Consider the following 27653-nt stretch of genomic DNA (forward strand, 5'->3'; position numbering starts at 1 on the left):
TAAGAAATAGGGGTCAATCCATGTGGGGGTACATGTCTTCTTGTACAACAGAAGCATCTGCACTGTATTTCAGCATTGGAGTGTGCTAGTGTTTAAGAGAGAGGGATGGGCCACTTCTGCGGGCTTACAGGACCCAGAGATATGGTAATGAGCCTCCAAGATGGCTCCTAGAAACCTTGCCTTCTGGTATTCATGTCCTTGTATAGTCCCCTCCACACTGAATAAGGATTTGGCCCTGTATGACCAATACAATACACTGGGAGTGATGATGTGTGACTTCTGGGACTACATCATAAAAACATTTCAGCTTCTCCCTTAATCACTTGGATCATCTGAGGGAAGCCAGTTGCCTTTCTGTGAGAAGAGTTCTGCAGAAAGAACCCTGTGGGGAAAAAACTGAGGTCCCTGGCCAACAGCCAGTACCAAGTTGCTGGCCACGTGAGTTCTCCCTGAATTTCTGACCCAGATTGGTTGTTTCACATAATTATTTTTAGTAGTTTTTAAAAAATACATTTTTATTGATTTCAGAGAGGAAGTAAGAGGGAGAGATAAATAGAAATATCAATGATCAGAGAGAATCATTGATTGGTTGCCTCCTGCACGCCCCCTTCTGGGATCAAGCCCGAAACCCAGGCAGGTGCCTTTGACCGGAATTGAACCCGGGACCCTCTTTTTTTTTTCTTTTTTTTTAAAATTATTCTCACCCGAGGATATTTTTCCATGGATTTTTAGAGAGAGTGGAAAAGAGAGCAAAAGACAAAGAGAAATATCGATGTGAGAGAAACACATCGACTGGTTGCCTTCTGCACGTGCCTGACCAGGGCCTGGGCTGGGGAGGAGCCTGCAACAGAGGTACATGTCCTTGAACAGAATCAAACCCAGGATCCTTCAGTCCGCAGGCCAACACTCTATCCTCTGCGCCAAACAGGCTAGGGCTTCACATAATTCTTTGAGAAATTTGCAACACAGCCATAGTAACTGGAATAAGAAGAATCTGGAGACTGAACATTCTGTAGGTAATCAAACAAGAGGTCTCCAAAACATGTGTCAAGGTTGTATTCTTTCCCAATCAGGGCCCTGACCTTGGCATAGCAGATTGGCATTGGTTAGGAGTTTAGCCTTTGTGTTTGTCAACCACTCTGACCAAGTCGTGAGCCTTGTCCTTAGTGTTCTTTGCCCTCTCTCTGCTGGAGATGACAGCTTCTTCATATGCTGCTGCCAAGGTCGTCCCTTAGCTTTTACACTTGGGGTTCAAATGCCTGTTAATCACTCTGCCTTTTAGAATCTTTTTCTAGATTGTCAATTGAATTTAGTGATATCCACCCAATACTTTTTGCATTACTATTATTTCCCCCATGTCTCTAAAATATCTGATATATTGCGCCTTCTAGAGCAGTGGTTCTCAACCTTCTGGCCCTTTAAATACAGTTCCTCATGTTGTGACCCCAATCATAAAATTATTTTACAGCTACTTCATAACTGTAATTTTGAATCGTAATGTAAATATCTGATATGCAGGATGATCTTAGTCGACCCCTGTAAAAGGGTCGTTCGACAGCCAAAGGGGTCGCGACCCACAGGTTGAGAACCTCTGGTCTAGAACATTCCCTTTTACCAGTAGTCATCCCAGTTCACCACCTGTGAGTTTTAACAATTGATTTGATTTTTTATTCCAGGAGCTATTTTTCAGATGAGTAGTGAGCAACCAAGTTTCAAAACACCATCTCATCCACAGCTTGCCTTCTCAGACCATTTCTGGTACCAATTGTTACATGTTAAGTTTGTTGGAATGAGGGGATAGAAGGGGAGAAGTTGAGCTGTGTTGCAGATCAAATGACAGCCTTGGCCAACCACACAAAGAGCTCTGGAGCTAGAATGTTCTTTCCTGTGTTGGGCCTTTATTCTCTGGACTTGATCAGATATCGAATGTGGGCTGCCCCAGAAAAGGGCACGACCTTGGGCAAGGTGGCTGTCTGCAACAGAGGCAATTCCTGGAGCAATTGATAGTCCTGAATACTGTCAGTTGACAGCTGGGGAATGGAAAAATTCTACAACTTGGAATTTTTTTCACTATTGAGTGAAAAAAACCAAGATGCAGAGAATTTTGTATAATATGATTTCATCTCACTTTTGTAAAACAAAAAAAAAGAATGTATTTGTGCAATAAAATTTACACACAGACATGGAATTAAGAGTGAAATCGTTCCTACCTGATGTTAGCACTGGTTATTTGTGGGGAGGATTGCAGATGTAGGTATAAGTAGAATGCAAGGAAGAAGAGGAAATTAAAGCAACTGAAATAGTAATAGGTATCAATAAAAGTGTTTGTTTTTTTTAATCCTCACCCAAGAATATTTTCCACTGATTTTTAGAAAGAGTGGAAGAGAGAGGGAAAGACAGAGAGAAATATTGATGTGAGAGAAACACATCGATTAGTTGCCTCCTGCACGAGGCCCAACCAGGGCCAAGACTGGGGAGGGGCCTGCAACTGAGGTACGTGCCCTTGACTGGAATTGAACCCTGGACCCATCAGTCCGCAGGCCGACGCTCTATCCATTGAGCCAAACCGACTAGAGCTAAAAGTAAGTTTTAAATTGGTATGACCAATGGTTGCTTTCTGTTTCATGTATGTGTCAATAAAAGCATCCTTTAGGACACTTTATTATTCACAGTTCCTTGTAAAAGAAAATCTAAGTAATAATTATGCAAGTGCAGCATTAGGACAAATTTCCAACCCTGCCCACAACGAGTTTGCTGCCACTTAGCACCTCAAATATGAAAATTACAGAGATGCCACTGCCCCTCTGGGAGATGTCATGAGGCAGAGGTGAGAAAAATCCATCATATCCTTTCAATGGATGAACTGCTACACATTCTACGAAATCCAGCCCACACACCTCCTATGGGAAGCTCTCCCTGAGTGATAGGAGGATTCATGCCAGCTGAAGGCCCCTTTGACCCAGCAGGTGGGAAAGGCTTTTTGAAAGGAGCTGGCCCTGAGCTCTGTTGTCCTCTATCTTTGCGCCCTTAGACCAGTCACATGCTTTTTAGGCCCCAGTTCAACATTCTGGACAGTAGAGGGCTGGACTCTGATTACTAAATAGTCCTCTGGCTCTCCCACAGTCCTGGATTGGATAATTGTTTGTTGACTGAACAAGTAAAAGAACAAATTAAATCTGTGGAAGCTGGTTAGTACATATACATATCTAAAATTGTTCCCAGCATTATCATTAATTTTGTTGGGTGTGTTGATGGTACTGTAGTTATGTTAAAAGAAGAAGGAGAAGAAAACAAAGAAAAAGCAAAGGGAAGAAAAGCATCCTCATATATTAAAGATTTATATTGATGTATATGGGTGAAATGAAGTCTGGCTTTAAAATATTCAAACAAAGGGGATTGTGAGTGAGGTGTGGAGAAATGACAAAACAAGAAAGACCGAATATTGATAACTATTGAAGCTGAGTACTTAAAGATTCCGTATACTATTGTTCTACTTTAGTATATATGTAAAAAGTTCATGGTGAAGTTTTTTAACAAAGACAAGAAATGGAAATATTTACAAGTAACAATATATATATATATATATATATATATATATATATATATATATATTTAAATATATGTTTTTATTGATTTCAGAGAGGAAGGGAGAGGGAGAGAGAGAGAGAGATAGAAACATCAATGATGAGAGAGAACCACAGATCGGCTGCCTCATGCATGCCCCTTACTGGGGCTTGAGCCCACAACCCGGGCATGTGCCCTTGACTGGAATTGAACCTGGGACCCTTCAGTCCACAGGTAGACACTCTATTCACTGGGCCAAACCAGCTAGGGCACAAGTAACAATATTAATATTAGACAAAATATATTTCAAAGAGAAGAATTTTAAGAGCTAAACAAATTCTTAATTTAAAAGCATGTAGCCACCAAAAAGATGCACCAATCATGAGCATATGTATATGTGTATGCTTTATATATATATAAAATAAATACTGATATGATAGGGAACATTTTTCAAATATTCATTTACAGTGGAAGAATAATATATGTCACAGAAATGGACAGATCAAGTAGATGACATGCGTAAGTAAGTTACAAAGATTGGAATACTACAACTAACATAGTTGATATTTTATAGATCTACATTTGATCTGTATTTTGTACTCAACAGAGAAGGCATATGTTTTATACATAAATGAAACATCCTGAAAAATTCTCCTTGCAATAGGCCACAAAGGAAATAATAAATATTTCAAAATCCTATCACACAGACCACAATGCAATAAAATGGAGGTAAAAACAAAAAGACATAGTGAAATAAGTCAGTCAGAGAAAGACAAATGCCATGGAATCTAATGTACAAAATAAGCTGATGAACAAAAGAGAACCAGAGGCATGGATATAGGGAACAGAGTGACAGATGTCAGAGGGGAGGAAGATGGGGCGGGCTTGATGAAAGAAGGTGAAGACATAAACCAATGAACATTTATGCATAGCCCATGGACACACACAACAATGTGGTGATGGCCAGAGGGGAGGGGGGATGAGGGCTGGGTGGAGGTGGGCAAAGTGGGGTAAAATGGGGATGTCTGTAAAGTGTCAACAATAAAAATATTAAAAAAGAGAGATATAAAAACAAAAAATTCAAGTGCCTGGACATGGGTGATTTCTTTTTTAAAAAAAAATATATTTTATTGATTTTTTACAGAGAGGAAGGGAGAGGGATAGAGAGTTAGAAACATCGATGAGAGAGAAACATGGATCAGCTGCCTCCTGCACACTCCCTACTGGGGATATGCCCGCAACCAATGTACATGCCCTTGGCCGGAATCTAACCTGGGACCATTCAGTCCGCAGGCTGACGCTCTATCCACTGAGCCAAACCAGTTAGGGCGGGTGATTTCAAAATAATTATACTGGATGAAAGAAGCCAGACATAAAACAGAAAATACTGCATGATTCCATTTCTATAATCTCTTAAAAAATGCATATGTGATTCTATAGTGACAGAAAATATGTCAGTGGTTACTTAGAAGTGAGAATGAAGGAAGTGATTGATTACAAATAGAGATGAAGAAAGTTTGAGAGGGGCAGTGATAGAAATATTAATTATCTTAATTGTGGTGATGTTTACATGGGTGAATACTGACCTAAGAAATTTTGCTTAAAAATGAAAAGTTTAGAGCACTATAATTTAAGCTCATTAAAAAATCATAAATAAAACATTAGCAAACAGAACCCAACAGTATATTGAAAGACTAACACATTAGGAATCTAATAAACAAAATAAACTGATGAATAAAATAGGTCCAGAGGCATGGACACATGTAACAGAATAACAGATCTTAGCAGGTGGGGTGGGAGGGGGGGCGGGAATGGGAAGAGATTAACCAAAGAATTTATATGAATATATGCAAGATGATCTGTTAAATTACAGATTGTTACCCCTCCTCAAAGGAAAAGAAAGCAAGCAAGAAAGACCAACACATCATAACCAAATAGGGCTCTAGTAGGATTCCAAGGGAAGTTTTAAATTTTTGAAGTACATCATCATATTAGTTGAACTGAACACAGGAAAAAAATCATTGAGAGAAAACTATGATTTTATTTTGTTAATTTTAAAATTGAATTTAGCCCAGTTGGTATAGCTCAGCAGTTGAGCATCGACCTAGGAACTAAGAGTTGCTGGTTCGATTCCTGGTAAGGGCACATGCCTAGGTTGTGGGCTCAATCCCCAGTGGGGGGAATGCAGGAGTCAGCCTGATCGATGTTTCTATCTCTCTATCCCTCTCCCTTCCTCTCTCTGTAAAAATCAATGAAAACATATTTTAAAAAATTAAATAAATTGAATTTATTAGGGTGACATTGGTTCATAAAACCATACAGGTTTCAAGTCAAATAAAACATCATCTGCACATTGCATCATGCGCCCATCTCCCCAAGCAAAGTCTCTTTCCATCCCCATGTTTCCCCCTTTGCCCACCTCCACTCACCCTATGTGAAAAGATGCCCAACCATCCTCATATTAAGAGAAATGAAAATTAAAACCTGAGGGGAGAGGCGGCGGGATCGAGGCGGGCTTCGGCCGGTCAGGTTACCGTTACCGTCAGGGCCGAGTCCCTCGCGCCTGAGTTGAGGGGGCTCGGGCGTCGCCAGGGATTGGGATTACGGGGAAGGGAACGGGCTGGAGGAGCAGGTCGGGAACAACCTAGGTAGAAGCGGGGACGGGTGGGACGCGAGCTGCGTCCGCAAGCAGAACGGCCGGGGCCCGGAGAGAGCGGGCGGCGTGGGGGTGGGGGTCGCGCGCTGGGGGTGCAGCCCGAGCTGGAAATGCCGGAAAGAGCCGAAACTCTCCCGGAGGCGGCCGAAGGCGGGCCCCTCGAGGGGCACCGCGCGAGGGTTTTCCTCTCTAGGTCCTGGCCCGCACTTGATCTCTCAGGCCGCCCTCCCTTTCGCCTCTCACGTCTCCGCCCCGAGAATTTTCACCACTTTCCCCTTCGCCTTCTTCCAGACACAAATTTTTACAACAAAAGGCCATTTAAGAGCCACCAGCGGCGGGAAACCGGGAGGTCCGGACTTGGCGGCCGCTCAGCCTCCTGGGAGGCCGGTGGGGGTGGGACGGGGTGGAGGCGCTGGCCGGGCCTGGAGCGCGGAGACGTCCCCAACGAGCCGGAGATTCTCTGCCCGGGCCACATGCCCTCCACGCGCTGCCCAGTACATTGCCGAGTCGGCTTTCCGACCCCAGCTGTCCATCCCTCTCGGCGGCTGCGGTCAGTCTCACCGCCCGTCGAATCTCTGTTAAATAGTCCTCTGTCTTCGTGGTCAGATTCCCAGCCTCCCCAAGGCCAGAAGTACCTTTAATATCTGTGCACCTCCCTAGCCAATGTCCTGCGTGGGTGAGCGCTCACCCCACCGGTCAGACGCCATTTAGGAGCGGCTATAGGCTGGGAATCTAGATAATCGGCATTTAAAAAAATTACTCAGGCCCTCGCGGGGTAGCTCAGTTGGTTAGAAAGTTGTCCCGACACACCAAGGTTGTGGGTTCGACCCCCAGTCAGGGCACATACAAGAAGCAACCAATGAATGCATAAATAAATAAGTAGAACAACAAATTGATATTTCTCTCTGTCATCTCTCTCCCTCTATAAAATCAATGCATTTTTAAAAAAAATTTAAGAAAAAAGAAAATTAAAACCACACTTGGCATACCATTTCTCACCTATGCGATTAGCAAAAATCTAAAAGTTGAACAATCCACTCTGCTGGTGAATTTGTGGGAAAACTGCTGGGGGTAGTCAAAGTGATACAATCATACAGAGGTGTGGATGGAAATGTTTACCAAATTAAAATGCACTTAATTATGACTCAGAAACTACACTTCCGGGACTCTATTCTATGAATATATCCACACACATTTGGAAAACATATTACAAGGTGGCTCACTGTGGCATGGTTTGAAATAGAAAAGTATAGGGAAAAAAATCTGTGTTCATCAGTTGGGCTCAAAGAAATCAATAAAATCAAGTAATCAACATGATTCCAGCCAGTAGACTCAAGCATCAAGATGTAACATTAGAAGAAAATAATGGTTTCAAAGCCAAGACAAAGTAAGAGCTGGAAACCAGTATATCTGACAAATTGCAATTCGGGGTAGGGGGGAAAATTGGAATCAATGAGTCCAGATTGTATCCAGGTGTTCTAGAAGAATATTATAGTAGTACTTACTATTCCTTAATTGCACTGCTATTTCTTAAAAACTAATTGTGTATTACATAATGTATCTGCAATCAGAAAAGCAATAAATCTGATTGTAGATGCATTAATATAAATTCTAAATAAAACATTAGTAAACAGAACCCAACAGTACACTGAAAAACTAACACATCAGAAATCTAATGAACAAAATAAACTGAGGAGCAAAATAGGTCCAGAGACAATGATACATGGCACAAAATAACAGATCTGGCAGGGGGAGGAGGGTGCAGGAAGAGGTTAATCAAAGAACTGGCACATTAATATAATCATCTTTAAACAAACATGCAAGGGGAAAGAAAACTCTTTATCAAAGAAAGTTAGCTAATAAATATAGAAAGATGATAGAATTAGAAAATCACCATTTTGCAACCCCTAAGTTAACCATTGTGAAGATCATCAATGGATGCTAAAACCATCTTGTGAAAGCATACTTGAATGTTATGGGCTGAAATGTGTTCCCCCAAAATTCATATGTTGAAGCCCTAATCCCCAGTATTGCAGAATAAAAAATGTGACATATTTGGAGATAGGGCTGTTAAAGAGGGGATTAAGTTAAAATGAGGCCTTTAGGATGATTCCTGATCCAATCTGACTAGTGTTCCTATAAGAAGAGGAGATTAGGACATATAAAGAGACACCAGGTGTGTATAGGACAATATTCTGTCCTTAGCTGCAGATATTAAAATATTCTGACCTGCACTCTTCCCCCTTTTTAACTAAATACACACATAAATGTGAAGATTTGCAACTGGCCTGCCCCAGGATGCAGAAAATCAGTGCCAGAGTTTAAAGGAGACTCTGATCCTCCTATTTAAAGTGGCAGTCCCCCAAAATTTCCAACTCATATCACTCAGTTCTATCCACCCTCCTTTAGCAATTATCACCTCCTAATAATTTATTATTATCTCTCTTCCCCTCTAGGATGCCAGGTTCATGAAGCTAGGGATTTAGGGGCTCTTCTGTTTTACCAAACATCAGATACTAAGGGCAGTGACTGGTGATCAATAAATATTTGATGAATGAACAAATAGTCTCATATACTTGTAAGTTCTCCCTCTCTTTAGTATTTCCTGCATTACTCATATCAAGTCAATTTTATAATTAGTCATATCACCCAGAGATGCCTGCAGAGTCTTTTGGAGGGAATAATTAATCTTTTAAGAAAATGAGTACAGTGTGTGTGTTTTGCCGCTCTCTACATGTGTGGTAAAGATACCAAAAATAAGCAGTTGATTATTCCACATATGTGAGAAGCAGAAGTCATTGCAGTATCAGCATGAACAAGTCAATGAGCAAACAGTAAATCAATAAGATAATTTCTGATAAAAAGGAAGGCTATGAAGAAAACTAAAGCATGGCAAGGAGCTTAAGTAGTGGGGTAGGTCAGGGAAGAAAGAGGCCTGAAGAAAAGACATTTGAGGAAACATGAGTGGCATGATGGGGTGAGCCATGGAGCCAGGGCATGCATATATATATATAGCAGGAGCCTCAGTAAGTGTCAAAGCTGTGGAGATCCTGCCTCCTTGCTATCCTACCATCTCCAGTCTTGCTCCATTCAAGGAAGGGGCAGCACTTTTCTCCATGCAAACTTTCTCTTTTTACATATAAAATCGACCTAACAAATTTTCCCAATTAATTAAAATACTTAGTTTTAATAATACAACTAATATTTATGCATCTGCCATCTACTAGTAAAAGGTAGGGCCTTGACAATAACCTGCATGTATTTATATGTTACCTCAATTCATTGCCTTGCCTCCCCTCAACTTAGGTAAACATCCTGAATCCCAAGTTCATCAATTTTTTTTATTTCCTTTTTATTTTTTTAAATGGATTATTATTATTGATTTCAGAGAGGGAGAGGGAGAGAGAGAGAGAACCATCAATGATGAAAGAGACATCATTGATTGACTGCCTCCTGCATGCCACCCCCTACTGGGGATCGACCCTGCAACCCAGACATGTGCCCCAGACTGGAATTGAACCTGGGACCCCTCAGTCTGCAGACCAATGCTCTAGCCACTGAGCAAAACCAGCTAGGGCATTATTTCCTTTTTATATTATTTTATTACAACTATACAAAATCCTAAATAGTTCATGTTCTCTATATTAGTAGCTTTTAGTTTTATAAAAGTATATTTTACACAATCTTTTGGGAATTATAGGCTTTTTCCCCTTAATATTTATCCATGTTGTTGGATATTATTCTAGTTGATTCATTTTGACTTCTGTTGACGAATATCCATTTTTGCTTCCAGTTTTTGCTGGAAACAGGATGCCATGCATAGCCTAGGTTTCATGTGCAAGCGTTTCTTTTGGATATATCCTAAGAGTGGACTGGCTGGCTTGTGAGGCATATCAATATTCACTGTAGGAGGGAATGCTAACTATTTTCTAAAGTGGTTTCACTTATTTACATTCTCCAATACTTGGCATTATCACTTAAAAGTTTTGCAAATTGAATGGGTGTAAAATGTCATCTCAACATGTCTTGATTTGTATTCCCCTGATCATTAAAGAATGTTTATTGGCTCTATCTTTCTTCTCTGGAATGGTCTAACAGATAAACATATTTTTTAACATAACCTAGTACTGTTGTGACACTCAACAACATTAACAATGATTCCTGGCACTCTATTAGAAGTGAATGCATACCAAATGTGTTTCCACTGATTCCATTTCTTTTTTCATTTATTTATTCAACAAACACCTATACCAGGACTACAGGGGTCCCCTCAGAATATCTTCCTCGCCTGAGGATTTGGAAAGGCCTACCTCTTTTTGGAGGATTCACTGGAGGAGGAGATATTTGAACTTGGTTTTGAAGTGTAAGCAGGCATTCCCAGGTGAAGGGCAGCACGACTTCTTCCCCATTTACCCCAGTGACATCTCCCAGAAGGGCAGGGCATCTGCAGAATTTCCATGTTGGAGATGATAAGGGGCAGCAAACTGGTGGAAGGGCAGAATCCGTGTTGCCTTAAAGCTACATTTGCAAACTAAGAGGGTATCACTATATAGGTTTTATTTTATGAGGAAATAGAAACAATAGTTTCTTAAAGATGTTTTTATTGGCATATTGCATTAGGTTAAGAAAAAATAAAAAGGCTAAGGGGGGAAGTTGGGGGACATCTGCAATACTGTCAACAATAAAAAGTGCAGTTCAAAAATTTTATTATTCATACATATATTTATTTTATTTTGGGTAGGTGGAGTGGAAGATAATGTAGATTATGAGAACATTCAACCCCTACAGCCAACCTCCACAAGCACAGTAGAGGAAAAGCTAACACTGACTTCTCCCCTTTTTCCTCCAGTGCTATATCCTCGGCGAGGGGGTGGGGGTGCGGGGAGGGGGAGAATGCCTGTACATCCCTGATTTTTCCCTTCTCCCCTCAGGGTACGCCTGTAACCAGTCTGACTTCTCCCCCCCCCCCCGCCCCCATCCTGTGTTATCTGTCAGGAGATGATAGCATGGCACCTCTGCGTCTTTCCAGAGGCTCCTCGGTTTCTCTGAACATTATTACACAAATCTATAGACCAAAGACCCCCTCCTTCGGAAAGCGTGCTTCCCGCCACCTGTGAGACAGCTCCATCGCTGGGTTCTGTGACTTAGAGGCTTCCTCATCCTCCGGAGGGAATGGACACTCCTTCAACATGGTGTATCCCACGACGAGGAAGCGCTACCTGGGCGTGGCCATATTCCCCAGTGCTACCAAGGGGTGCCAACTGCATACCATCTCCTCAACTCTTGGCTGCCGGCGGCTTCAAATGTGTTTCTGCGCATGTGCAGAAACACGCCCCCTTCCTGAGACGCCCCGAATCCCGAGAAGGGGCGATGCTAGGGGTGGTGACCGGAAGCGGCTGTGGTTCTCAGCCACGGTTGAACAGTTGTTGTCAGGAGGATCTCAGTGCTCTGTGCCGGAGGCGTTTCGCAGGGATGCGGCCCTGGGGAGGGTGAGGGGGTGAGTGCTGGGGAATTTTGTGTGATCAGTGATGCACTCGGTTGTCTAACTGTAGTTGGATAATTCGCTCATTATTTTGCAGGATTTGCTTTTCTCGTGTCAATGTTAAGGTCTTAAAGTTCACTAAAACCCACAAGGTTTGGTGCATTGTGTGCTAAGTGTTTTCTAAGAGTGGAAAATTTTTTCTTCTGCCCATGAGTTATTTAGAAATGCGTTTTCAGTTTCTAAAAGTTTATTTAATAGGTTTCTAGCCTGAGAAAAATGTGGTCCGAAAAATGTCTATGTGAAGCTCATTCCTTGAAATATGAGGGGATGCATGGCCTAGTACGTGGTGAATGTTTATACATGTTCCATATATAAATTGATAATAATATTTAATTATTTAGTTGTCAGTTGCATTGTACAATATTTGTACACTTTTTTTGTCTGCTTCTTGTACTTCTGGGAGAGGAGAGATAAATTTTCTACTGTGATGCTGATTTGTCCATTTTTCCTCCCTACTGTCCATGATCCATTTGAGTTAAAGTTTCATATGAAGTTAGAGGCTTAGATTGAGGTTCTTTTGTTTGAATGTCCAATTACTCAAGCACCATTTATTGAAAACACCATTCTTCCTCTGTTGATATGTTTTGCATCTTTATCAAAAATAAATTGGCTGTAGTTGTGTGGGGCTATTTTTAGGTTCTCTATTTTGTTCCATTGATCTATGTCTCTGTCTACTTTTATCATGAATAAGTGTTGAATTTTGTCATTCTGTGTATGAATTTATATGATCTTGTGATTTTTTTTTTATCTTTAGCCTGTTAATATGAGGGAATACACTGGTGATTTTTGAATATTGAACCAGCCTTACATTCCTGGAATAAAGCTTACGTAATTGTAGTGGTATAATTCCTTTTATGTATTGCAGGAATTGACTGGCTAATGCTTTTTTCCCCCCAGGATTTTTGCATCAAGTTCATGAGAAATACTGATCTACAGTTTTCTTTTTTTTGTATTATCTTTGTCTGTTTTAATATTAGGGTAATACTGGCATCATAGAATGACTTGAAAAATGTCCACTTCTATTTTCTGGAAGAGATTGTGTAGAATTATGCTAATTTTTCTTTAAATGTTTGGTGGAATTCTCCAGTGAAATCATCTGGGTCTGGAAATTTCCTTTTGGAAGCTTTTTTATTATGTCTTTAGTTTCTGTAGTAGTTATATGACTATTCAGATGATCTAGTTAATATCTTTTCAGAGTAACTATTTAATAGTGGGTGAGTTGTAGGAGTTTGTGTTTTGTGAGGAATTGGATTATTTCATCCTAGTTGTTGAACTAATGTGCATAAAGCTGTGTGTGGTATTCCCTTTCCTTTTAATAGCTGCAGGATCTGTAGTTATATCTCCTGTTTCATTTCTGCTGTTGGTAATTTGTGTCTTCTTTTTACCTTTGTCAATTTTTCTAGAGGAGTACCAATTTTATCATTTTCTAAGAACCAGCTTTTGCCCTAGCCGGTTTGGCTCAGTGGATAGAGCGTCGGCCTGCAGACTGAAAGGTCCCGGGTTGGCTCTGGTCAAGGGCATGTACTTTGGTTGCGGGCACATCCCCAGGGGGTGTGCAGGAGGCAACTGATCCGATGTTTCTCTCTCATGGATGTTTCTGACTCTCTATCCCTCTCCTTTCCTCTCTGTAAAAAATCAATAAAATATATATATATTTTTAAAAAAAGAACCAGCTTTTGTTTTCATTGATATTCTCTATTGTTTTACTGTTTTCAGTTTCATTGATTTCTGCTCTTATATTTATTACTTCCTCCCTTCTCTTGTTTTGGGTTTACTTTGCTTTTTTTCTAATTTTTGAGGTGGGAGCTTAAATTATTGGTTTAAGACCTTAATTCTGAAAATATAAACATTTAAATTTATAAATTTCCCTTTCAACACTGCTTTATCTCCATTCCACAAATTTTCAACAGGTTGTATTTATATTGTTACTTTTTAATTTCCTTTGAGACTTCCTCTGTGATCCATGATTATATAGAAATGGATTATTAATTCCCAAGTATTTGGTGACTTTCGTTTTATTTTTTTGTTATTGATTCAGCACTATTATAATCAAAGAACTTATGCTTTATGATTTCAATTTGTTGAGATTTGTTTTATGACTCTGGATGTGGTATGTCTTAGAGAATGTGGCATGGGTACTTGAAGAGAATGTGTATTCTATTAGTGTTTGGCTGGAGTAGGGTGGGTATGTTCAGTTAGGCCACACTTTTCTTGATACTTCGACTAAGGGGAGTAGACTTTTCTTAGAGCTTTTTAGTCTGTGCCTGTTGACAGTTTTTAGTTATAGGCTTCTACAATGCTTTGAGGTCTGTGGGCTGGCCCCCTTTCCTTTCTACTTTTCAGTCTTTGTATTTGTTGTGCTATGTCATTTTTGCTCTGGTCTCTTCTACATTCACTGTTCTCTTTTGTGTTTCTTCGTCTATTAACTTTGTTAATTTACATTTTGCTAGGAAAGCCCTTATTTCACATCAATATTAAAGTATGTTGCCTGGCTAGCATGGCTCAACCATTGAGGAACCAGGAGGGTCATGGTCTGATACCCAGTCAGGGCACATGCCCAGGTTGTGGACTCAATCCTCAATTGGGGCTGTAAAGGAGGCAGCCAAAAAAGGATTCTCTCTCATCATTGATGTTTCTGTCTCTGTCTCCCTCTCCTTTCCTCTCTGAAATCAATAAAATATATTTAAAAAATAATAATAAAAATTAAAAAATAAAGTATGTTGCTGTACAGTTATACATAATATCTCACAATAACTACTTTGAACCATTACCCCATCTGGGAAAGATTTTTCCTCTGTATGTGTGTGTGTGTGTGTGTGTGTGTGTGTGTGTGTATATTTATATATTTGTATGTATATATATATAAAATGTTTAAGCTATTCTCCTTTATCTGGTTTGCTAGGGGGTTATCAATGACATTGGTCAGCTCAAAGATCCAATTCTTTGTTTCTTTGAAACTCCCTATTGTTTTATTTATTTGATTTAAAATTTCATTTTTATTGAGTACTACTTTTTTGGGTGGTTTGCTTAATTTTGTTTTTTCTACTTCTAATATTTTAGGTTGAACAAATAGCTCTTTTTGTTATATTTATTTTTAATTAAAAATAAAGCCATTTAAAGCTATAAATTTCACTTTATATATAACTTTGGTGTGTTACATGACAACTGGTAAAAGTTGTATAGCTTCTGTATTGATTTTCTACTGTGGTCCTGGATTGTATTGCTTTTCTTTTAAAAACAGACTTATTTAGATCTACAAAACAGATTTATTTAGATACATTCCAATACCATAAAAATTCACCCATTAAAGTATATGATTCAATGGTATTAAGTACATTCACAGAGTTGTCCAGTCATCAATCACCACAATCTAATTTTAGAACATTTTCAACTTTGTGCACAATAGCAGACATTCATCACTTATGACACCCCACACTCCCACCCTAGGAAACCTCCAATCAATTTCTGTCTCTATGTATTTGCCCATTTTAGACATTTCACATAAATGAAATCATGCAATATGTGGTCTTCTGTGACTGGCATCTTTCATGTAGGATAATGATTTCAAGGTTTTTTCATGTTATAGCATATATCAGTACTTTTTATTGGCAAATACTATTTTATTATATAGATCTACCACATTTGTTAATCCATTCATCAGTTGATGGACATTTAGGTGGGTTCTATTTTTTCATATATATATATTTGTTATGCAAATGAGGTTGGGACTCCATAACAGTCACAACCAGCTCAGGAGGAGGGGCTGGGCACAGCCTTGAGCCTGAGAGATCTACACAGAGGGGCACCTGCTACAAGCCTCTGCAGCATGGCTGGGGGCAGGCCCCCAGCAGACACACACACAAATACACACACACACGGGGCGCCTACTCTGAGCATCCAACGCAGTTGGGGGCAGACCTCCAGCAGACACACACACACACACACACACACACACACACACACACTCACAGGGCGCCTGCTCTGAGCCTCTGACGCAGTTGGGGGCAGGCGCCCAGCGGATACACACACACAGACACACGTGAGCGCGCAGCGCTTGATCTGAGCCTCTGTGGCCAGACTGTGGAGCAGGCCTAAGCCATCAGTAGGATATCCCCTGAGGGCTCCTGAACTGTGAGAGGGGGCAGGCTGGGCTGAGGGATTCCCAAACCCCAGTGCATGAATTTCGTGCACCGGGTCTCTAGTCCTATATAATAAAAGGCCAATGTGCAAATTGACCCAACCGCAGAATGACTGGTCACTATGACATGCACTGATGCAGGAGCTGCCCCCTGGTGGTCAGTTGGCTCCCACGGGGGAGCACTGCTCAGCCAGAAACCCTGCGGCAGTGCTAAGGATGTCCAACTGCCGGCTTAGGCCCGCTCCTCAGACTCTGAGAGGGTGCAGGCAGGGCTGAGGGACCACCCGGAGTGTACGAATTTTGTGCACTGGGCCTCTAGTTATGAATAATACTGCTGTGGATATTTGTGTACAAGTTTTGGAGTATACATGTGTTTTCATATGTCTTGGGTAGATACCTAGTAGTGGAACTGCTGGATCATATGGTGGCTCTGTGGGTAACATTTTGCCAAACTGTTTTTCAGAATGCCTGAATTATTTTACAATTCTTCCAGCAATGTATGAGCACTCCAGTGTATTCACACCTTACCAACACTTGTTATTGTTTCTTGTTGTTGTTGTTATTTTTGCTATCCTAATGGATATGAAATGGTCTCCAAATGAATTAAAAATTTTGGTTTTGATTTACATTTCCTAATGACTAATGGCATTGAACACCTTATTCTATGAACAAAGAATGTAGCCTGTCAATTCTCAGCATTAAAACATCTACCAGATTTTCTTTGTAGATAAGTTATTGGATGGAATTTTATGAGTACCATGGGCATAAGAAAAGAAAGCATATTTTCTCTTTCTTTAGTGCATCATCATCTTTATGTGTTTAAAATTTAACTTGTTAATGCCTTTTATTTTATTTACTTCTTATTTAACTTTCTTGTTTTCTCTTCATCTCATCTCTTACTTTTGTTGTCTTAATTTCTCTTCATTTTATGTGGATATCGCCCCTTCTCTTTCCTAAAAATAATGACTAAATCTGTAGTGCCTCTATTGGTTGACCAGCATAAAATTATACCTCAACTTGGATATGGAGACACCCTCTCTTCCCCCAACAGGAGAAACAGTTTTACCTTTGGATATTTTTGAGGCAATTAAACAACTTTAGTCTCAGCCTATTAGTATTTTCCTTCTGATCTGTCTCTTCTATTTTAATAAACTTTACTTAACATTTTTATTCCAAATCAAAGTCATGTTTTCAACATCTAGTAAACAGAAGCACATTTATTTTGAGCCTACCATATAACAGGTACCCTATGGTATAGTATTGAGAATGTGAACTTTGAAACCACGTAGACTGGGTTTTACTTAACATCTGTAAACTTCTGTTTCTTTATGTATAAAATGAAATAATAATTGCAGCAACACATTGATGATAGGATTGTTGTGCAAATTGAATGAGGTATCTGCTTCTGCACATTAGATGATTCCTTGTAATAACAATGCTTGCTAATATGAATTAAAAGTTTACTTGGGCTCGTCTGGTCTGGTCTGGTGCTAAGTGCCTTACAAACATCATCTTATTTAACTCTCACAACCCCTTGAGATAAATAGTTTTGACTCATTTTGAAAAAAAACCCTAAAGAAACATTTTCATATTCTCATAGCTAAAAGTTGGCTGAGCTAGAATTTAAGCCTTCATTAATTTTAGTCTAAATCTGTGGTCTCACTCATATTCCATTTTTGTGAATAACTAGAATAGGTGTTGACTGGACATTTTCTACTCCCACAGCATCCAGTGCCGTACTCTGGTGCCCCCAAGTAACATTTGTGGCATGGATGCTGGTTTGACTAACCATGTGGACACTGTCTTTCCAGGTTTCTTGGAGTCTCTGTGGAGCTCCTGGACCAGACCCCACAGTGAAGGCTACAAGATCTTCCTTCTGGTCCCAGAAACTCTGGTTGAGTCCACAGACCCTGCCTGTCCCTAGGCTACTGGGAAGAGCGGAGTTGTCAGCAAAAGAGCCTGAGGCCTGAGGCCCTAGTAAACATGCCAGCCAACCAGAGCTCTCCCCAGTGGTCCCTGGCCCTGACTGCAGGAGGAAGAGACAGCTCCTGTGAGGTAAGGAAGACAAAGAGGTGCCTATTTCTATACTACTTTTTCTTTTTCTTGGAATTAACAGTTTTCTGGTTTAGTCATTACTTTGCTTTACTATATACAGATCAATAATTCAACTTCAAATTCTTTCTAATTGTTTAAATCTCCTCTCTGTATATTCAAACATATAGGTAATAATCATAGTGACAATAATTGTAAACACTCATATAATGTTTACTATGTGCCCAGCACTGTTATACACATGCTACATATACTAACTCATCTTCATAACAAATTCAAGAAGTGTGTGTCATTGTTACTCCCATTTTATAGAGGGAAACATGGGCATAGAGAAAAACTATCTGGCTCAATTTTACACAGCTACTGGTAGGTGGAAATGGTCTCAACTCAGGGCAGCAATGTCTTCTCTGTGATAAATTCTTTCCTGGAACTTGTTGACCAGGCTGCTGGTCTGGTTTCTCCCTCAACTTCACACACAGCTATTATCTTGGTGTCTTCCCTGTGTTATCCCCCAGGAAATCCTTTTCACCTCTGTCTTATTGCACATCCCCTTTCCTGGGGATCCTATGTCTTCTTTCTTGTTTATTGGATCCTCTGCCTTCCTCTTTCTTGGTCTACACCCTCATTTTGTGGGAGCACATCCTCCAGTCTATCCTTGAAAATGGATACATGACAGGTGGATTTTATGAAACGTTGTATGCCTGAAAATGTCATGCAAAATTATATTTATTTAATATATATATAATTGTAGAAATACATTTATAGAAATAAAAAAGTAATAAGTGCCTTGGAAATGTATTAGAAGGAGAGAAAGGGAGAGAGAGAGAAAAAAACACATTGATCAGCTGCCTCCTACATGCACCCAACTGAGGACTGAACCTGCAAACTGGTTATGTGCCTTGACAGAGAATTGAACCAGCAACCTTTTGGTTCCTGGGACAACACTCAACTAACTGATCCATGCCAGCCAGGGTGGAAATATATTTATTTGACTCTGATACTAAATTTATCTTTTCAGCTAGATATAGAATTCTCGGTTGGAAATCATTTTTGTGCAGAATTTTAAAAGCCTATTTCCAGTCTAGTCATTTTCTCTACTTTTCAAAAAACTCTTCTTATTCAGCTGCTGACCCTCCTACTTTTTTTAGTCTTTGTTCTGCTTTCCATTTCTTTCTCTTTTGTTTTCCTTTCTAAGAGTTTTTTGGAACACTTTATCTTATAAATCTTCTTTTGTGTCTCTCATTAATATGTAATGCTGTTACATATTTTTTATTTTAAATAGCTCTTTATTTTCAGAATATTCTCTTTTAATAGCATGCTATTTTTGTTTCATGGATGCAGCATCTTATCACTCTAAAAATATTAGTAATAGTTTTTAATTTAATTTTGGTTGACAATATGGACACATAGCTCAAAAATGAAAATATATAAAATTCAAAACTATAAAAATCTACATAGTCTAAACTTAGCCAGGTGGCTCAGTTAGTTGGAGCATTGTCATGTACACTCAAAGGTTGTGAGTTCATTTCCCAGTCAAGGCACGTACCCAAGTTGTGGGTTGGATCTAGGTCGGGGTGAGTTTGGGAGGCAACAAATTGATTATTCTCTCTCACATTGATGTTTCTATCTATCTATCTATCTATCTATCTATCTATCTATATATCTCTCTATCTCTCTATCTCTCTATCTCTCTATCTCTCTTATCAATAAAAACATCCTTGGGTGAGGATATAAAAAAATCTACTAGTCTAAATTCTCATTCATCTTTCTCTTATCTGCTCACCTGTGTCTAATACACATAATCAGGTTAGTTTACTGCATGGTTAGGGTTCCTTTATGCAAATAAAAGCAGCTGAGAACACATTCTTACTTTCTCCTTTTTATTTCACAAAAGGTGGCCTACTAAACAAATTTTTTATCAGCTTTTGTTATTGTTAAGTATTTTGGTGAAATGTAATATGAATTACAAACAATGCTACCATGAACAAAAAATTTTGTTTGTTTCTTTTCATGTATATGTGTATACCCCTCTCTTAACTGTATACATAGGGGTGGAGTTTATGGGTTATAGATTAAGCCTATATATATTTTAATGCTTTCTTGGCATTTTATTTTATTAATATATTTTATTAATTTTTTTACAGAGAGGAAGGGAGAGGGATAGAGAGAAACATCGATGAGAGAGAAACATCGATCAGCTGCCTCCTACAAAGCCCCTACTGGGGATGTGCCCACAGCCAAGGTACATACCTTTGACCAGAATCAACCCTTCAGTCCGTAGGCCGATGCTCTATCCACTGAGCCAAACCAGTTAGGGCAAGCCTATATTTTTAAAACTATTTTTATTGTGAAATATAACATACATACAGAAAAGCATACAAAAAATGTACAGCTCACTGATTTTTCATTTTGTCAGTCTAGAAAGTGGCCATATAATTTCAGAGTCCCTCTACTCCCAAAGATAGTTACTATCTTGATTTTTATAATAATCACTTTCATTAAGAAGAAAATTACAAGCCACAGAGTAGAAGAGATAGACAATGGAGGACTTCTAGCCAGAATATATCAAGAACAACAAAACAGTAAGAAAAAGCAGACTACACAGTAGTCACATGCCTTATTTGAATAGACATGTAACAAAAAAGATATCCAAATGGCTAACAAACACCTGAGAGGGTGCCCAGTCTCATTAGTCATCAGGGAAGTGCAAAATTTAAGCCACAATGCAATACTACTACACTCTCACCAGAATGGCTAAAATTAAGAAGACTGATGATTACATCTACACAATGGAATACTATGCTGCGGTAAAAAAGAAGGAACTCTTGCCTTTTGTAACAGCATGGATGGAACTGGAGAGCATTATGCTAAGTGAAATAAGCCAGTCAGAGAAAGATAAATACCACATGATCTCACTCATTTGTTGAATATAGGGAACATAAACTGATGAACAGGGACAGATCCAAAGACAGAGAAACAGCGATCAGATTATTAATCCCCAGAGGGAAAGTAGGGGAGGATGGGGGTAAGGGGAAGAGATCAACCAAAGGACTTGTATGCATGTATATAAGCCAAACCAATGGACACGGACAACAGGGGGATGAGAGCATGAGTGGGGGATGGGGGGGAATGAGGACACATTTGTAATACCTTAACTAATAAAGAATTTAAAGATTAAAAAAAGAAGACTGATGATGACAAGTGGTAGCAAGGATGAGGAGCCATATCAGCAGCTTATAAGCCATGTCAGCACATACCAGCAGCTCATTTGCTGCTGGTGGGAGTGTAAACTGGCATAATCTCTTTGGAAAACACCTTAGCCTTCTTCCTCAGAGCATATGTAGATCATAAGAGGAAACAATTCTCTCAGGGAAATATGAGCAGAAATCCTTGGCTGATGTACCAGGACATGTAGAAATGCTCTCTGTAACACAAGAGATCTGTTGAGAATTGTCTCCCAATAATATCCACCCTTCATTTCTGCACTGTCTTGCCTTCTGCAAAATTTCCCATGCGTATACTACTCTGTCAGCTACTCTGATTAATCTGACTGGCAGAGATGAGAGCCCAGGCTGTTCAATTTATCTTATGCAACACTTAATCAACAGGACTCCAAGTGGCAGAATGAGGCCAGTCTGCAGTATTTTGCTCATCTGTGCCATCCGGGGTTCCAGACTCAATGAGCTGAACAGATCCTTTTAAGCCATCAATGTTTACCTTACAAAGCCAGGTGCCTTTCGGCCTAAGTTTCTATATTGACCTTTGTCCGTGGTGTGGGACATGAATCCAGGTACAGCAGGATGCAGTAGCGATTGCACAGATTCTGTCTTGGCCCAAGGCGGCATTTTCATCCTCTGTTTGGACAGTAAGCTGAGCCTGGCCCCAGAATACTTTCCAGAGCCAAGATATTATGTTGATCACCTCAGATACAATCAGGGACAAATGTCCTACCACCTTTTCTAATTGGATGATTCCTATTATAGGAATAACTGCCCTCAGGGTTCACATGAATAGCAAGCCATTTACTCTTCTAGGAAGCTCCTACTAGCAACCAACTAGGTTGCCTCCTTTTAGAGAGACCCCCAGAGTCATTTCTGGGTTACCTGAACCACCAATCACCACCTCACATACTTTCAGTTCACTTATGACCACCCTTCAGGTGAAAATCACCATGTTTTGGGGAGGAAGGCAAGTTAATGCCTGGCTTCTGCATAAGAAGTACAATCCCAGGACGCCCCCCAAAAGAAAGTGCTCTTTACAATTGGTGGGACCTCCAGCAGTCAGGAGACATAGCTTGAGAGTGCCTCCAATGTGGCCCCTCATCCAGCTGATAGTCTCTAACTATTAAAGACAAAACTGAACAAAAAAGGAAATTGATTTTATTCAGGCAATAGGGAGAGCACCCCAGATGTGAAAGTCGGAGTGTCTCGGCAAGGTGGTTTTGCCTTTTATTTTCATACTGAGGATTAGACAAGTTATTGTGGGGAGATTTATAGGTAGGATTGTTTCTGCATTCAGGAGAAGTCTCCATCAGCTGGAAAAGAAATGCTTATCTCTGTGTCTAGCTAGCTAGTTTAACTTCTAATCTCAGTTAATCATTCATGAGAAAGTGGGGAGTTGGAGGGTCTGTGTCTAGCCTTTCAGCAAGTTCAATAAAAGGAGAAAGGTCTCCGTTTGGCCTTGTCATACGTAAGCCCCAGGAGTCTTATGGGGGTTATGAGAAAGAGTGGACAGCAAATGTTATCTGAGCCATAAGGGGAAAGGTGATATTTGTGGTAAGTAGGTTCTAAGAGCATAAAAGAGTGGGGGGATTTCTTAACTGGGCTCAGGTTATGTTCAACATTAAGGGTCCTCAGTTCTGTTTGAAAATTTGAGTCTAGTTCTTGTTATTGGAGAGACTGCCTGAAGGCCTTCATTCCAACCTGTCCTATATGTCCAAGTCACTAGCTGCATGATATTCTTCTGCCCCACATAATGACTGAGCAGCTGCTAGGGCAAGTGGCTCAAGGAGAGCAGACATTTGAAGGTGTTGACGGGTGTTTTGTGTGTGGTGCAGGAGCTGGGGCCCTCCCAGCTGTTTCTGATAGACTTCTCAGCAAGCTTAAGGGGAATGGTGATAACCTTGTGGATGCAGGTATTGGCAGACCTGACAGGTAAATTTTACACCCTTGCGGCAGTTTGGGGAAGATGTACTAAGGCATTTTCCTTTGTGATGAAGGCTCCACAAGTAGTTCAGAAAGACAGCTTATTAATGCCCCTCCCTTTCCTGTACCTCCTGGGGTTTAGGGTGTTTCTTCTTCAATTTCGGTGTTGTTGCTCACCCTCTGCTGACACAAAATCATTAGGGTTCATTCTAGTAAGTATTAAATTCACCCCCACCCCAATCATCTCCTACTAGTTTCCAGACCTTTCTTTTTTTTTTTTAATTAAATCTTTATTGTTCAGATTATTACATTTGTTCCTCTTTTTTCCCCCCATAACTCCCCTCCTCCCAGTTCCCGCCCCACCCTCCGCCCTCACTCCCCACCCACTGTCCTCTTCCATAGGTGCACGATTTTTGTCCAGTCTCTTTCCGCATCTCCCACACCCCTTTCCCCCCCAAGAATAGTCAGTCCATTCCCTTTCTATGTCCCTGATTCTATTATGATCACCAGATTATTTATTCACTTGATTCTTAGATTCACTTGTTGGTAGATGCATATTTGTTGTTCATAATTTGTATCTTTACCTTTTTCTTCTTCTTCCTCTTCTTAAAGGATACCTTTCAGCATTTCATATAATACTGGTTTGGTGGTGATGAACTCCTTTAGCTTTTCCTTATCTGTGAAGCTCTTTATCTGACCTTCCGTTCTGAATGATAGCTTTGCTGGATAAAGTAATCTTGGTTGTAGTTTCTTGGTATTCATCACTTTGAATATTTCTTGCCATTCCCTTCTGGCCTGCAAAGTTTCTGTTGAGAAATCAGCAGACAGTCGTATGGGTATTCCCTTGTAGGTAACTAGGTTTCTTTCTCTTGCTGCTTTTAAGATTCTCTCTTTGTCTTTTGCTCTTGGCATTTTAATTATGATGTGTCTTGGTGTGGTCCTCTTTGGATTCCTTTTGTTTGGGGTTCTCTGCGCTTCCTGGACCTGTAAGTCTATTCCTTTCAGCAGGTGGGGGAAGTTTTCTGTCATTATTTCTTCAAATAGGTTTTCAATATCTTGCTCTCTCTCATCTTCTGGCACCCCTATAATTCTGATGTTGGTATGCTTGAAGCTGTCCCAGAGGCTCCTTACACTATCTTCGTATTTTCGGATTCTTTTTTCATTTTGCTTTTCCAGTTGGGTGTTTTTTGCTTCTTCGCGTTTTGAATCTTTGACTTGATTCTTGCGCTCCTCTGGTCTGCTGTTGGGTGTCTGTATAATATTCTTTATTTCAGTCAGTGTATGCTTAATTTCTAGTTGGTTCTTTATCACAACATCGAGGGTCTCATTAGATTTCTTGAGGATCTCACTACATTTATCGGTGGTCTCACCAGTCTTTTCAAGGGCCTTACTAAGTTTATAGGCAGCTTCTAGACAGTTCTTGAGAGACCTTAAACGTGTGGTTTTGAGCTCTATATCTTCCATTTCTGACATTTGCGTCCTGTTTCTTTGTCTCCGCATTTTTTATCCTTTCTTGGTGCACCCCCTAGTGGTCTTTGTGTGCAGTCTTGTAGTTAAGCCTTGATTGTTGTCGGTAATACCAGGGGTGATTTGACCTCCAGGCTAACTGGCTATGAGAGTCAGCTGTGTCTGCAGTGGGAGAGCTTCTGTGCTGGATCTCTAGGGCGGTGCTAATCTAGCCTTTGCCTGAGGCTATTGGCAAATGGCTCTGTGCAGGGCTTGGGCAGGGCGGGTCTCCGGTCCCCGGGGATCTACAGGTCGGGCGAAGCAAGCAGTTATAGCTGCTCTCAGTTCCGTCCCTAGGGACTCTGCCTCTCAGAGTCCCAGCAACCGCTGCAAATCTCGGAGAGAAAGCTGCCTTCGAGTTCCGACCAAAGCCAGACAGTCCTGCTTCTCCCGTTTGAGTCTGGGTCCCCAGAGACTCGCCCGGATCTGGAGCTCAGAGTCTGAAACTCCCTCCCGATTGAAAACAACAACCGCGCCCTCCACCGCCAACCCGCTCTGTGGGCGCACTCCGCACCTGAGTATTTCACTTCAGCACTGCGCCTCCTCTGAGTCTGGGTATGATATTCTCTTTCCTCCTAGTTGTAGAATTTCCACTCAGCCAGCTTTCCTGTGGTTCTGGATGATGTCTGTTCTGTCCTTTAGTTATATCTCTGAAGTGGTTGTTCGAGGCAGCAATCTCCGGTGTTAACCTATGCCGCCATCTTGGTTTTCCTCCAGACCTTTCATTTCTTTTCTTTTTTTAAAAAAATATATTTTATTGATGTTTTACAGAGAGGAAGGGAGAGAGATAGAGAGTTAGAAACATCGATGAGAGAGAAACATCGATCAGCTGCCTCTTGCACATCTCCTACTGGGGATATGCCCGCAACCCAGGTACATGCCCTTGACCGGAATCGAACCTGGGACCTTTCAGTCCGCAGGCCGACGCTCTATCCACTGAGCCAAACCGGTTTCGGCCAGACCTTTCATTTCAATGAGTCAGATGAAAGAGGAACAAGGCCATTTTAATAAGCTTACAGAGATCTGTTATGTTCTACCCTTTGGCCCATGTGGGTCATTAAAGGGGAACACAGTAAGCAAGTGCACTGAACCAAGAAGCAATTATCTTTATGATCTAGGACCGTGGTCGGCAAACTGTGGCTCGAGAGCCACATGCGGCTCTTTGGCCCCTTGAGTGTGGCTCTTCCTAAGCCTTAGGAGTACCCTAATTAAGTTAATAACAGTGTACCTACCTATATAGCTTAAGTTTAAAAAATTTGGCTCTCAAAAGAAATTTCAATCGTTGTACTGTTGATATTTGGCTCTGTTGACTAATGAGTTTGCCGACCACATTATTCTAGGACAATGTTAATCCAACCAGAGAATCCAGGTGACAACCAGAATTAAACTGAAATCTCTTAGGCACCCTTCTCTCTGGATGCTTTGCCTCCCAGAGGGTTAGCAATGAGACAGGATCCCAAGTTATTAAAATATGTCCATATAACTCCTAACACCTTTTGTTCTGATCATTACCCAGGGAGCAGCTGAAACGAGATGATTCCTTTCTGGGGACAACCATATTCATGAATTAAACTGCATGTATGGAGTAGGAGAGGGTGAGAGAGGCAGAGTCTGAAATCCTTTTGAGTTCCTTTTAGAGGAGGCCATTCCAATGCTCAACAATACCACATGCCAGTGGATGGGAGAGAGTGTGGCAGTCCATCAAATACCTTAACTATCAGCCCATTGTTACATGGCTTGTGCAATGAAAGGTGTTCCATTTTTAGGCTACAAATAGTCCAGAAAGCTGAAAACTTGATACAGGTTAGTTCCAAGATCCACAATTGTGTGGCTGGAGTGGGCTGAGCAGACTGAAACAGCAATATTTTAACCTGAAAACATATAAACTATGATGCAAATCAGAGAGGGGCTTGAAGTGTGGTGTAGTCAGTTGGCCAGGAGCAGGTGGGCCACACTTCATGCTGTGTGCACTTTCTCATCACAACGGGTCATCTTGTGGAAGGAGTCACAGATTTGGTGTATCATGGTAGCTTCTGCATCAGAAAAGCAGTGTTTTCATTTGTGCCCAGTCTGTGAGGATACATGTGTTGCCATGTCCAATGTGATGATGGATCCAGAAAGCAATGGCAATAATCTGAGCAGTGAGGGCTCAGAGCATTCAGCCATCAAAACTCTGCACAGGTGAAGGGGGTAACTTACAGATCTTCTCAATCATACAAGAGGGCTTCTTGAAAGCTTGAGTGTTGTCCGTCATTCCTTTCAGCAGGAGTCCAAGGTAGAGAATGGCTCATCTCAAAGAGATTTATGGCTGAAGCTTTTGTCTAATGGAGTAAACCCAATGAGATTCATAGACAAACCATAAAATATTAGAGCAAACTGTATCAGCAGAAACACTCACCTTAGATTGAAAGAGATAGAGACTACACAAAATGAAAGGAAGACGTTAGATTCCCAAAATTCTACTGGCAGGAAGCAGGCTGAGAAAACTCTTCATGTAAAAGGAAGTATGACTTAGAAAGTGGGAACAAGAACCAAGAGAGCAGAACCAAAAGCCATGAAGAGTTATTTTTAGGCCTTGAGACCTAATTATGGAACTGCTAACTTTGCCCAGCCAGATAACACTTATTTTCTTTAGCATTTAAAAAGTATCATTTAAATCACTGTTTCCATGTATATAATATGTCATTTTGTTTTGTTTTCTGGCTGCTTTCAAAATCTTTTATTCTTTGGTTTTTAAAAGTTTGACTACAATGTGCCTAGGCATGGTTTTCTGTGGATTTAGTCTGCTTGGGGTTTGCCAGATTTCTTGAATCTGTAAATGCATGTCTTTTGCCAAATTTGGGAAGTTTCTGCCCATTTTATTTATTTATTTATTTATTTATTTATTTATTTATTTTTATTGTCTAAAGTTTTACATATGTCTCCTTTCCTCCCAATTGACCCCCCACCCCCCCAGCCATTCCCACCCCGGGCAAGCCCCAACTGCCCCAGTGTCTGTGTCCATTGGTTATGCTAATATGCATGCATACAAGTCCTTTGGTTGCTCTCTAA

At 40.6% G+C, this 27653-nt stretch overlaps 1 protein-coding gene across 2 annotated transcripts in view; it reads left to right on the plus strand.

Annotated features, from left to right (window-relative positions):
- Window positions 1–11584: 11584 nt before the first annotated feature.
- The window catches only part of ZNF81 (zinc finger protein 81), a 31345-nt gene continuing 15276 nt past the window's right edge, over window positions 11585–27653 (plus strand). For both annotated transcript variants that reach the window (XM_059680489.1, XM_059680488.1), the window contains exons 1-2: window positions 11585–11709; window positions 17712–17955. In XM_059680489.1, the coding sequence (XP_059536472.1) occupies window positions 17884–17955 (72 nt within the window). In that variant the 5' untranslated portion in view covers window positions 11585–11709; window positions 17712–17883. The remainder of the gene's footprint in view (window positions 11710–17711; window positions 17956–27653) is intronic.

This window comes from Myotis daubentonii, chromosome X, assembly GCF_963259705.1.
Source record: "Myotis daubentonii chromosome X, mMyoDau2.1, whole genome shotgun sequence".
Taxonomy (NCBI): Eukaryota; Metazoa; Chordata; class Mammalia; order Chiroptera; family Vespertilionidae; genus Myotis; species Myotis daubentonii.